This window comes from Hyperolius riggenbachi, chromosome 11 (genome assembly GCF_040937935.1).
Source record: "Hyperolius riggenbachi isolate aHypRig1 chromosome 11, aHypRig1.pri, whole genome shotgun sequence".
Lineage (NCBI taxonomy): Eukaryota > Metazoa > Chordata > Amphibia > Anura > Hyperoliidae > Hyperolius > Hyperolius riggenbachi.
The window spans coordinates 12,329,318-12,342,608 of record NC_090656.1 but is presented as its reverse complement, the minus strand read 5'-3'; the positions used below and the strand labels follow the sequence as shown (position 1 = coordinate 12,342,608).

At 50.8% G+C, this 13,291-nt stretch overlaps 1 protein-coding gene across 5 annotated transcripts in view; it reads right to left on the bottom strand.

The window, feature by feature from the left end:
* Positions 1 to 13,291, bottom strand: part of LOC137538376 (cadherin-1-like) — a 178,711-nt gene that overhangs the window by 76,050 nt on the left and 89,370 nt on the right. For 4 of the 5 annotated variants that reach the window (XM_068260502.1, XM_068260501.1, XM_068260499.1 and 1 more), the window contains 2 exons: positions 11,669 to 11,887; positions 3,469 to 4,999 (listed from right to left, as the gene is read on the bottom strand). The exons of the other annotated variant lie outside the window; for it this stretch is intronic. In XM_068260502.1, the coding sequence (XP_068116603.1) occupies positions 4,863 to 4,999; positions 11,669 to 11,887 (356 nt within the window). In that variant the 3' untranslated portion in view covers positions 3,469 to 4,862. Of the gene's footprint in view, positions 1 to 3,468; positions 5,000 to 11,668; positions 11,888 to 13,291 lie in introns of those variants that run through there. 5 annotated transcript variants of the gene reach the window in all.

The window sequence follows — 13,291 nt, the reverse complement described above, 5'->3', positions numbered from 1 at the left end:
GAGGGGCAGAACCAGAGGGAAAAAAAATTGTATATTCTAAGACTACTATTAACCCAGGAAAATCTTCTCAAAAGTCAGGGATCATCTTATAGGGCGGGTGCTGAAACTTACGAGCCGGACTGGAGAATCTGCAGTTGCCGCATACAGTAGGGGAGCTCACAAATGTCTGCGGCCCCATCCCTACACTATGCGGCGACTGTATGAAAGCAGCAAGGGCGGTGCTGTACAAGTATGGTAGAAGAAAATCCACTCACCAGGATTCCTGGAAAGAAGTGCTTTACGCGGTCCCGATGACTAGGTGAGGGGGCATCTCACTGGGAAGGTGTAAGTGAAGGGTGGAGCAAGCTGCAGGTGTCTGGGTCACCCAGGGTATGGAAAATAGCAGAGAGAGCGGTGGTGTGCCCAGGAAAACACGCCTCTTTCACCCATCTGGCCCGCCTTTGTATCTTTACTGTACCTCCTTCTCTGCCTCTCAGATCTCACTCCTGAGGACTGCAGTGAAGCGGTGCATATGCGAGATCTGAGAGGCAGCGAAGGAGGTAATAGTATACAAGGGCGGGCCAGACGGGTGAAAGAGGCGTGTTTGCGCTACCATTCTGATAGTCTTGGAGACAGGGATAGCTGACCAATCCAAGCAGGCTTTGTATACAGCCAATCACCAGTAAGGTACAGCGTTTCCTGTGATTGGTTGGTTGTTGTATTCTGGGTACCACATACAGTACAGCACCAGTATCTGTACCTGTTTATACAGTATAGCACCAGTACAGTATACAAATGTCCAAGAGTCGAGAGGGGTAGTCTTCTATGACAAGTATATCCCAAAATGTATATTTAACTGGAAAAGTTAGGAGTTGTCTTATAAGCCAGAATATATGGTATTAAACCTGGTGGTGCGTCCATTGTCCAGGAGTGTCTTATAGACACTGTTACACTGACCAGCTACAATAAAACTTGCTGCTCCCACCAACTATACTACACTTCACTAGCCCCTAATGCCCCAGCTACACTGCACTACCCAGGGCCGGATTACCGACCAGGCAACAAAAGCAGTCGCTTGGGGCCCCATTCAGAGTCAAATGGAACCCATCAGCACATAAACCAGCCCTCGCCATCCTGTCAGCGGTGGCTGGATGGTTTAATGGTTAAAGGGAGTCTGATCAGTGCAGTAACTATGGAAAGATGCATATCATTTTAAAGATCTTTCTCCTCTTTCCAATGATATATAAATCGCCGCCCTATGCCTTTTAGTTTTCGATATTTTCACAGACGAAATCGCGGGCACGGCAATTGTATTACACAGGACGACTTTTCTCCAACGTCGGCAGCTCGATTCAGCACAATGCAATGAAATATAAGGAACCCAGGGGGATATAATTACAAACATCATGCTGGTAGGTGTGAGGATGTAATGAATTAGTTGTGGGTATGCTTAAAGGCATACCCACAGGCACTGCTCGGAGTCCCTTTAAGGGCTCTGCCTCTGACACAGGAGACCAGGGTTAGAATCTCGGGTCTGCTTGTTCAGTAAGCCAGCACCTATTCAGTAGGAGACCTTAGGCAAGTCTCTCTAACACTGCTACTGCCTATAGGGTGCGTCCTAGTGGCTGAAGCTCTGGCGCTTTGAGTCCGCCAGGAGAAAAGCGCAATATAAATGTTATTTGTCTTGTCAAATGATGCCGTGCGCTGCTGATTGTCTTCAGAGCCAGGCTCTCCTCCTAGGTGCCCCTCCTGCTACTGTGCGCTCTGCCGCTGCCCACTCCTCCCTCCCTTCCCACAGAGAACCACAGCTGCAGCAAGAATGATAGCAGCAGATGGCAAACGCTCACTCACCTATCCATGATCCAAGCGATAGAGATCCCGTCACCTGAAACCCATCTGTCTCTTCTACAGTGCAGCCGCTCGCTCTGAACTTCCTGCTTCTCCGATCAGACAGGAAGTAGGAAGTAGTAATAGTAGTAGTAACAGAGTGGCAGCACTCTAGAGGAGACAGATGGGCTCCGCATGATGGGACCTCTATTGCTTGGATCACAATAGGTGAATGTGAGTCATCTGGTGCTGTCATTCTCCCCCGCTGCGGCTGCCTTCTCTGCTGGACTATCATATTCACTGGGATGAAGGCTGCATGGTGGCTGTCTAGTTTGGGAGGAAATCGGTTGTTCGGTGGTGGGGGTGGTTATGTAATTCTGTCTGGGGAACGGCTTCCAGTTTAGCGGTGTCCAGAGCTTTCTGCTAATGCCAGGCTAGAGATGCAGGGGGAAAGTGCTGCTGCTGTGATATCTGGTGCCCTCTTCACAGGGGTGCCCCAGCCCCTGAGTGCAAATGTCCCAGCCATTCATCTCTCACTCTGCATTTTGCCGCTGCTATTCCCTGCATTGTGCACCCACAGAGGAAAGCGGGCTGTTTCCCATAGCAACCAGTAGCTCGGCTGCCACGGTGTGTGCGGCATGTTGCTGTGCAGCTGCATCTTCTTATTCTATTACGACATGATGGGGGAGCCCAAATCAGTTACTTTGCTTAGGGCCCCATTTAGCCTTAATCCGGCTCTGGCACTACCCCACACAAATCCCTGCTTCCCACCCTTACCCAGCTACACTTCACAAACGCCTCATCCTAACTGCACTACCTTTACATTGCAGATCTCACCAGCAGCAGTTTCTTCAAAAAGTAGCCATGTCTGGTGTGGGTGTCCAAGCTGCAATTAATGGTAATGACGTCTGCAGTTGGGAGGAGGCCGCAGCAGCAACTTGATGCACAGTGTTTCTGTCCTGCAAAGCAGCAGGGGCTGAATGGAAATATGCAGGCTGGCTGGGATCCTGTTGCGTGGGCCGGGGTCATGAGAGGGCGCCAGTAGTGAAGTACGGAAGTCTCTGAGGATTCTGCCGATATAGTGGCTGAAGATTTAACATACTTCTCATCACGAGCGCGCTTATGCACAGCCAGGATCCAGGCACACTGTCTTTACAGCGGCTGCTGCTATGCCGCTTTGCAAACACATGGGATCGCGCTGAAGCGGCTGTCTCCCCACCGCGGACAACAGGATCCCAGCCAGGCCGAGTATATCCATTCAGCCGCTGCTGCTTTGCCGCCCAGAAACACTGTGCATCAAATTGCTGCTGCTGTCTCCCCACCGCGGATGTCATTACTGTTACAGCACTAAGAACTCAAGTGCCAGATCGGTAAGGGGAGGCACATTCTGACTATAAGACGCACCCTCTTTTACTCCCCATTTTTGGGGGAGAAAAAGTGCGCCTTATAGTCTGAAAAATACGGTAAGTACTCCTTTTCATTATGTTCTTTTCACTGGAGTTCCTTTTTAAAGGACATCCAAGGCGAAAATAAACTGAGATAAAAAATGGTATCTATCTTCGTTCTCCTAAAAATGACTTTTTTTTTTTTTTTAGCTGTCCCACGGATTCATTTCATATTTAAATCTACTTTTTACTGTTTTATTGTTTTTGCTTAATGACACATACATTGAAGTATGCCAGAGCTAAAATCTATGACCTATTGACCATTTTTACCTCTTTCCTGCTCACTGAAGTCATTTTCTTCCAGGAAACTGGTTTATGGCTGTAATTCCTTGTTAGTAAGGGCTACGCTATAGTCTGACCCAGACAGAAACTGTCACTTGCATACCGGATTTTTAACTCTTTCGGGCAGAGAAAGAAGAAAATGAACACAGCCTAGTTATTTGTGCGCTTGGCACTGTACATACACATGTCTTTTGTCTTATGTCACCTGGGATGTCCTTCAAGGCAGTTAACACACCTGTTACATCTGTGCACTTTTTGCTGCACACTGGCCATTGTGTATTTTAGTTGTGATGGTCAATGATTGTGGACTGTATGTAAATTTAATGTAAAATGTTTCAATGCAAGCTGAAATCATACTTTTTCGTTTTTACCTTCTCTTATATTCCAGTATGATAAGTAGAGGTGATTAGTTGAGTATGTACATAAAACAGTTTTTGTTGAAAAAAAAAATCAACAGCATCTTGCGTCTGCCTGAGGGGGTAAGTCTACCATGCCAGGGCTGGATTTAAGCCAAGGCCACATAGGCCATGGCCTAGGGGCACCACAGGATCAAGGGCGGATGGGCAGCAGGCTATACTGGGGGGGGGGGGGGGGTGAAGGGTCATCTGGCATCGTATACTAGAGGAAGAGTCATCAGGCTATCTAAAATGCAGAAGGGGGGGGAGGGTTATCTGGCTACCTGTACTGAATGAATGTGTGAGGGGGGCCCACACTTTCCGATGGCGACCCTGTAGAAGTGCTACGGTTCACCACCCAGAGCAGCTCTGTCAGTGTTTGCATGTGTACACATGATAGAGGACAGCCGCATGGGAGGGATCAGGAAGGATCTATCTCTTGAAGCAGGTAATTACAACGCCAAAGGCTAGTGCTACGCTGCACACCCTGTGCAAGAGTAATCTGGGAATCCAGCGATCGCCAGACCCTGGATTACATCTCAGAGGGGGGATAGTATTTAACGCTGCAAAGATTTGAGCAGCAGCAGGGTGAGCCATTTTTCAGCTCACCCTGCGCCCAGCTCGCCGGCGACGCGATAATACCTATGCCTATCTCTTGTGACGGTTTGGGACCCTATGCTGTACAGATGCATCACTAGCTTGCAGGCTAACGACATGTCTGTTATTATGGTGGGTAGCTCTGGAGGACAATGTGTGGCACATGACGGAGCAGCTTCCTGCAGGTGGGGAGAAGAATGTCCTCGGAGGAAGCTACCCTCTATTTGAACATGAGACGCACTGAAAACTGCTGCAGTCCACAGGATGATTCCAGCGCCTGAATAGTTCACATCAGCTCAGTCCAAGTCTGCCTGTGAGATAAAAGCCTCCCCCATCATCAGATCATTGTGGTCCTGTCCGTTGTCGCACTCTCCTCGGCAACACCTGCATCATCATAGTCTGAATTCCTCATTGGGTAATCCTTATATGGGGGAGGCGGCTTTTTCACAAACACCAGAAGCAGGAAGACCAGAACTGCCATCGAGGGGAAAAGAGGACCATATTGTAAATTATTACGTGTTACTGAATATAAGCAAAGGCTTACGCCACACTTATAGCCAGAGAAATAACAGGAGAGGCGGATATTCTACAACACATGGAAGCTATTCGACTAAAATGTAATTAACCAGAGCGTCTACATGTGCTTATATTCTTTATTTGTTGTCTGCAAAATATTTTGGATACAATACTTGGTTCACACTACTTAAAAACCTCTAAAAACAACCTCGACCACTTGAGCTTTCAGAATTCTTCACCCACTGTCCCTATGATGGTATTATACCTGATCGATCACCCAGCCAAAGCCTATGCAAATCAATCGGTTACCAATTCATATTAGGACAATCGTGGGCCCTCCACCGGGCGCACACCATGAGGCCTCTTCATTCACACACTATGACTGACAGTGCACTGTCACAACCTAGCCTTCCACTGTATGTATCAAGTCACTTCCCTATTTGATCACCCTCTGCTGTTTCCTATTCATGGGGATATAGCCTTAGTTGTGCAACCCGTCATTATGGCATTTGCATGGTCTGATCATATATGCTGGTTGGGTAAGGTACCATTCAACAGCTAGCTTGGATCCCTCAGACTTCCGTCCTTTTACGGATTTCCGTGCTGTGTATACAGTGTGTGTTGAAAACCGCTGTGATTACTCACGACCTTGCGTTCAGCTGTCCGTATCTTCGGGGGGAGCTTAGCTCAGGGCTCTTCTGCCCGACGCTTTTGTAACGGCAAGCTAACCCCACACACTTTGAGAAAGCCCCGTGGGCGGGGCGAAACGCGTCAGTGGGTGGGGCCTAGCCGACCACGTGAGCGCTCACCATCCCGGGACGCCGGGACACGCCATGAACTGCCGCTAGATACTGCTGAAGAGAGGAGACCGGAGCGGCCAGCTGCGCGAGTATGAATGAGGTGATGCAGCAAAAGCGTCGGGCAGAAGCATTGGCGTAGCAATAGGGGTTGCAGAGGTAGCGACCGCATCGGGGCCCTTGGGCCAGAGGGGCCCCGAAGGGCCCTGCCTCAATTACAGTATTAGCTCTCTATGGGTCCTGTGCTCATAATAATCACTTCTATAGATACTTTGAATAGTGTTAATTATTTACAAACTGTTCCCCATCCCCTTCTTGCACCTCTGACACTGTAGTTGCCATTGGCAGGTTTTGGTGCGCCGTATCAATTGTTATGTATAAAGTGCTTGGGGGGCCCCATTGTAAAACTTGCATCGGGGCCCACTGCTCCTTAGCTACGCCACTGGGCAGAAGAGCCCTGAGCTAAGCTTCCCCTGAAGATACGGACAGCTGAACGCAAGGTCGTGAGTAATCACAGCGGTTTTCAACACACACTGTATACACAGCACGGAAAGCCGTAAAAGGACGGAAGTGTGAGGGATCCAAGCTAGCTGTTGAATGGTACCTTACCCAACCAGCATATATGATCAGACCATGCAAATGCCATAATGACGGGTTGCACAACTAAGGCTATATCCCCATGAATAGGAAACAGCAGAGGGTGATCAAATAGGGAAGTGACTTGATACATATAGTGGAAGGCTAGGTTGTGACAGTGCACTGTCAGTCATAGTGTGTGAATGAAGAGGCCTCATGGTGTGCGCCCGGTGGAGGGCCCACGATTGTCCTAATATGAATTGGTAACCGATTGATTTGCATAGGCTTTGGCTGGGTGATCGATCTGGTATAATACCATCATAGGGACAGTGGGTGAAGAATTCTGAAAGCTCAAGTGGTCGAGGTTGTTTTTAGAGGTTTTTAAGTAGTGTGAACCAAGTATTGTGTCCAAAATATTTTGCAGACAACAAATAAAGAATATAAGCACATGTAGACGCTCTGGTTAATTACATTTTAGTCGAATAGTATTCCGGGCACCAGAGTGACTCCCCTTAGGGGTGGTGCAATATTGTGAGCACTTGGCCGCCAAATTAATTAGGAAATTCAACACATGGAAGCTGCTGAGGGATGGGAACTTCCAGGGCTCCCCAACAACAGTGCATGGGGGATAAGCACAGTCCCTCCCACTCTACGCATGGCAGAAGGTGCCAAAAATATAAGCCCACAGATTGTGTAACAGCGCCACCACCCCAAGCATGGCAGAAAGTGGAAAGTGCCAAAAATGCCCACAGAATGTAAAATGACATCCTCACCCAAAGCATGGCAGAAAGTGGGAAGTGCCAATAAAAGCTCACAGAGTAAGCACAGCGCCCCCACCCCAAGCATGGCAGAAAGTGGGAAGTGCCAATAAAAGCTCACAGAATAAGCACAGCGCCCCCACCCCAAGCATGGCAGAAAGTGGGAAGAGCCAATAAAAGCTCACAGAGTAAGCACAGCGCCCTCACCCAAAGCATGGCAGAAAGTGGGAAGTGCCAATAAAAGCTCACAGAATAAGCACAGCGCCCCCACCCCAAGCATGGCAGAAAGTGAGAAGTGCCAATAAAAGCTCACAATGTGCACAGCGCCCCCACCCCAAGCATGGCAGAAAGTGGGAGGTGCCAAAAAAAGCTCACAGAATAAGCACAGCGCCCCCCACCCCAAGCATGGCAGAAAGTGAGAAGTGCCAATAAAAGCTCACAATGTGCACAGCGCCCCCATCCCAAGCATGGCAGAAAGTGGGAGGTGCCAAAAAAAGCTCACAGAATAAGCACAGCGCCCCCACCCCAAGCATGGCAGGAAGTGAGAAGTGCAAATAAAAGCTCACAGAATGTGCACAGCGCCCCCCACCCCAAGCATGGCAGAAAGTGGGAGGTGCCAATAAAAGCTCACAGAGTAAGCACAGCGCCCCCACCCAAAGCATGGCAGGAAGTGGGAAGTGCCAATAACAGCTCACAGAATGTGCACAGCGCCCCCACCCCAAGCATGGCAGGAAGTGGGAAGTGCCAATAAAAGCTCACAGAATGTGCACAGCGCCCCCACCCCAAGCATGGCAGGAAGTGGGAAGTGCCAATAAAAGCTCACAGAATGTGCACAGCGCCCCCACCCCAAGCATGGAAGGAAGTGGGAAGTGCCAATAAAAGCTCACAGAATGTGCGCAGCACCCCCCATCCCAAGCATGGCAGAAAGTGGGAAGTGCCAATAAAAGATCACAGAGTAAGCACAGCGCCCCCCACCCCAAGCGTGGCAGAGAGTGGGAAGTGTCAATAAATGTGCACAGAGTAAGCACAGCGCCCCCATCCCAAGCGTGGCAGAAAGTGGGAAGTGCCAATAAAAGCTCACAGAATAAGCACAGCGCCCCCATCCCAAGCGTGGCACAAAGTGGGAAGTGCCAATAAAAGCTCACAGAATAAGCACAGCGCCCCCATCCCAAGCGTGGCACAAAGTGGGAAGTGCCAATAAAAGCTCACAGAATAAGCACAGCGCCCCCATCCCAAGCATGGCAGAAAGTGGGAAGTGTCAATAAAAGCTCACATAGTAAGCACAGCGCCCCCATCCCAAGCATGGCAGAAAGTGGGAAGTGCCAATAAAAGCTCACAGAATAAGCACAGCGCCCCCACCCCAAGCATGGCAGGAAGTGGGAGGTGCCAATAAAAGCTCACAGAATAAGCACAGCGCCCCCATCCCAAGCATGGCAGAAAGTGGGAAGTGCCAATAAAAGCTTACAGAATAAGCACAGCGCCCCCACCCCAAGCATGGCAGAAAGTGGGAGGTGCCAATAAAAGCTCACAAAGTAAGCACAGCGCCCCCCCACCCCAAGCATGGCAGAAAGTGGGAAGTGCCAATAAAAGCTCACAGAATAAGCACAGCGCCCCCACCCCAAGCATGGCAGAAAGTGGGAGGTGCCAATAAAAGCTCACAGAATAAGCACAGCGCCCCCACCCAAAGCATGGCAGAAAGTGGGAAGTGCCAATAAAAGCTCACAGAGTAAGCACAGCGCCCCTATCCCAAGCATGGCAGAAAGTGGGAAGTGATAATAAAATCTCATAGACATAGAGTAAGCACAGCGCCCCCCACCCCAAGCATGGCAGTAAGTGAGAAGTGCCAATAAAATCTCATAGAGTAAGCACAGCGCCCCCATCCCAAGAATGGCAGAAAGTGGGAAGTGCTAATAAAAGCTCACAGAATAAGCACAGCGCCCCCACCCCAAGCATGGCAGAAAGTGGGAAGTGCCAATAAAAGCTCACAGAATAAGTACAGCGCCCCCCCACCCCAAGCATGGCAGAAAGTGGGAAGTGCCAATAAAAGCTCACAGAATAAGCACAGCGCCCCCACCCCAAGCATGGCAGAAAGTGGGAGGTGCCAATAAAAGCTCACAGAATAAGCACAGCGCCCCCACCCAAAGCATGGCAGAAAGTGGGAAGTGCCAATAAAAGCTCACAGAGTAAGCACAGCGCCCCTATCCCAAGCATGGCAGAAAGTGGGAAGTGATAATAAAATCTCATAGACATAGAGTAAGCACAGCGCCCCCCACCCCAAGCATGGCAGGAAGTGAGAAGTGCCAATAAAATCTCAGAGTAAGCACAGCGCCCCCATCCCAAGAATGGCAGAAAGTGGGAAGTGCTAATAAAAGCTCACAGAATAAGCACAGCGCCCCCACCCCAAGCATGGCAGAAAGTGGGAAGTGCCAATAAAAGCTCACAGAATAAGCACAGCGCCCCTATCCCAAGCATGGCAGAAAGTGGGAAGTGCCAATAAAAGCTCACAATGTGCACAGCGCCCCCACCCCAAGCATGGCAGAAAGTAGGAAGTGCCAATAAAAGGTCACAGAATAAGCACAGCGCCCCCACCCCAAGCATGGCAGGAAGTGGGAAGTGCCAATAATAGCTCACATAGTAAGCACAGCGCCCCCACCCCAAGCATGGCAGAAAGTGGGAAGTGCCAATAAAAGCTCACAGAATAAGCACAGCGCCCCCATCCCAAGCGTGGCAGAAAGTGGGAAGTGCCAATAAAAGTTCACAGAGTAAACACAGCGCCCCCATCCCAAGCATGGCAGAAAGTGGGAAGTGCCAATAAAAGTTCACAGAGTAAACACAGCGCCCCCACCCCAAGCATGGCATAAAGTGGGAAGTGCCAATAAAAGCTCATAGAGTAAGCACAGCGCCCCCACCCCAAGCATGGCAGGAAGTGGGAAGTGCCAATAAAAGCTCATAGAGTAAACACAGCGCCCCCATCCCAAGCGTGGCAGAAAGTGGGAAGTGCCAATAAAAGCTCAGAGTAAGCACAGTGCCCCCACCCCAAGCATGGCATAAAGTGGGAAGTGCCAATAAAAGCTCACAGAATAAGTACAGCGCCCCCATCCCAAGCATGGCAGAAAGTGGGAAGTGCCAATAAAAGTTCACAGAGTAAACACAGCGCCCCCATCTCAAGCATGGCAGAAAGTGGGAAGTGCCAATAAAAGCTCACAGAGTAAGCACAGCGCCCCCCATCCCAAGCATGGCAGAAAGTGGGAAGTGCCAATAAAAGCTCACAGAGTAAGCACAGCGCCCCCACCCCAAGCATGGCAGGAAGTGGGAGGTGCCAATAAAAGCTCACAGAGTAAACACAGCGCCCCCACCCCAAGCATGGCAGAAAGTGGGAAGTACCAATAAAAGCTCACAGAGTAAGCACAGCGCCCCCACCCCAAGCATGGCAGAAAGTGGGAAGTGCCAATAAAAGCTCACAGAGTAAACACAGCGCCCCCCACCCCAAGCATGGCATAAAGTGGGAAGTGCCAATAAAAGCTCACAGAGTAAGCACAGCGCCCCCCCCCCCCCCCAAGCATGGCAGAAAGTGGGAAGTGCCAATAAAAGCTCACAGAATAAGCCCAGCGCCCCCATCCCAACCATGGCAGAAAGTGGGAAGTGCCAATAAAAGCTCACAGAGTAAGCACAGCGCCCCCATCCCAAGCATGGCAGAAAGTGGGAGGTGCCAATAAAAGCTCACAATGTGCACAGCGCCCCCACCCCAAGCATGGCGGAAAGTGGGAAGTGCCAATAAAAGCTCACAGAGTAAGCACAGCGCCCCCACCCCAAGCATGGCAGAAAGTGGGAAGTGCCAATAAAAGCTCACAGAATAAGCACAGCGCCCCCATCCCAAGCATGGCAGAAAGTGGGAAGTGCTAATAAAAGCTCACAGAGTAAGCACAGCGCCCCCCATCCCAAGCATGGCAGAAAGTGGGAAGTGCCAATAAAAGATCACAGAGTAAGCACAGCGCCCCCACCCCAAGCATGGCAGAAAGTGGGAAGTGCCAATAAAAGCTCAGAGTAAGCACAGCGCCCCCACCCCAAGCATGGCAGGAAGTGGGAAGTGTCAATAAAAGCTCACAGAATAAGCACAGCGCCCCCATCCCAAGCATGGCAGAAAGTGGGAAGTGCCAATAAAAGCTCACAGAGTAAGTACAGCGCCCCCATCCCAAGCATGGCAGAAAGTGGGAAGTGCCAATAAAAGCTCACAGAATGTGCACAGCGCCCCCCACCCCAAGCATGGCAGAAAGTGGGAAGTGCCAATAATAGCTCACAGAATGTGCACAGCGCCCCCACCCCAAGCATGGCAGGAAGTAGGAAGTGCCAATAAAAGCTCACAGAATGTGCACAGCACCCCCACCCCAAGCATGGCAGAAAGTGGGAAGTGCCAATAAAAGCTCACAGAATAAGTACAGCGCCCCCATCCCAAGCATGGCAGAAAGTGGGAAGTGCCAATAAAAGTTCAGACTTACTCAGAAGTGCCAGAGTGCCACTGAGGATGCCCAGGAGGACTTGGATGTTGAGTCCTCTCTTCGGTACTTTTGGTTCTTCACATGTGTTACCCTCCACTGTACAGTAACAGACTTGTATGCTCAATGTGGACACATTCATCAGCCTCTGGCTGTCATAGAGGGAGACCTGCACAGTGTAGACTTTCCAGTCCAGATCCCGAACTGACTTTATCCAAAACTCTGCAGAAACCATACAGTAATGACAATCTGTTAATGACTCACCCAGTACAGTCCTGCAGGATACAGCGGTCCCTGATATTTCCAGAAGCATTTTGCTGGTCAGTCATCTACTGAGAAGTGTGCTCTGCCGTATGGAGGGGATGGGGGGGCAGGTGGGAGCCAGCTGTGCTGGAGAGTAGCGGCTGGGTGTTGCTAGGATCCTAAGAGATCCAGGGCACTTTTGGGCACTCCAGCTGAAAAAAGGGCGTGGCCATGGGTGGAGCCAAATTTACATGAACTTAACAGTGGTCTAAGTAGACCTGCCGAGCAAAATGTTGGATGAAGCGCCCCTTCTGCTGGGCAGGCTGGCCTGCTGCCAGCCTCCCCATAGCATTACCTGGTCTTCTAGTGGACCCCCTCCCATGTTCCCACAGACCTCCCAATGAGGCACCACAACTCAGAGCATGCCCCTATAAAAAAACCCACAGCTCCCTGCATGCCCCCATAAAGGCTTTACAGGATCCTGCATGGCATCATAGCACCCAATATGCCCCCATAGAGACACCATAGCACCCAGCATACCCCCCAATTGCTATGTGCTGTGGTGCCATGCTGGGTGCTATGTGGCCTCTATGGGGCACACTGGGTGCTGTAATGCCATGCTGGGTGCTATGTGCTGTGGTGCCATGCTGGGTGCTATGGTGCCATGCTGGGTGCTATGTGGCCTCTATGGGGCACACTGGGTGCTGTAATGCCATGCTGGGTGCTATGTGCTGTGGTGCCATGCTGGGTGCTATGGTGTCATGCTGGGTGCTATGGTGCCATGCTGGGTGCTATGGTGTCATGCTGGGTGCTATGTGGCCTCTATGGGGCACACTGGGTGCTGTAATGCCATACTGGGTGCTATGTGCTGTGGTGCCATGCTGGGTGCTATGGTGTCATGCTGGGTGCTATGTGGCCTCTATGGGGCACACTGGGTGCTGTAATGCCATGCTGGATGCTGTAATGCCATGCTGGGTGCTATGTGCTGTGGTGCCATGCTGGGTGCTATGGTGCCATGCTGGGTGCTATGGTGCCATGCTGGGTGCTATGGTGCCATGCTGGGTGCTATGTGGCCTCTATGGGGCACACTGGGTGCTGTAATGCCATGCTGGGTGCTATGTGCTGTGGTGCCATGCTGGGTGCTATGGTGTCATGCTGGGTGCTATGGTGCCATGCTGGGTGCTATGGTGCCATGCTGGGTGCTATGTGGCCTCTATGGGGCACACTGGGTGCTGTAATGCCATGCTGGGTGCTATGTGCTGTGGTGCCATGCTGGGTGCTATGTGCTGTGGTGCCATGCTGGGTGCTGTGGTGTCATGCTCGGTGCTATGTGGCCTCTATGGGGCACACTGGGTGCTGTAATGCCATGCTGGATGCTGTGGT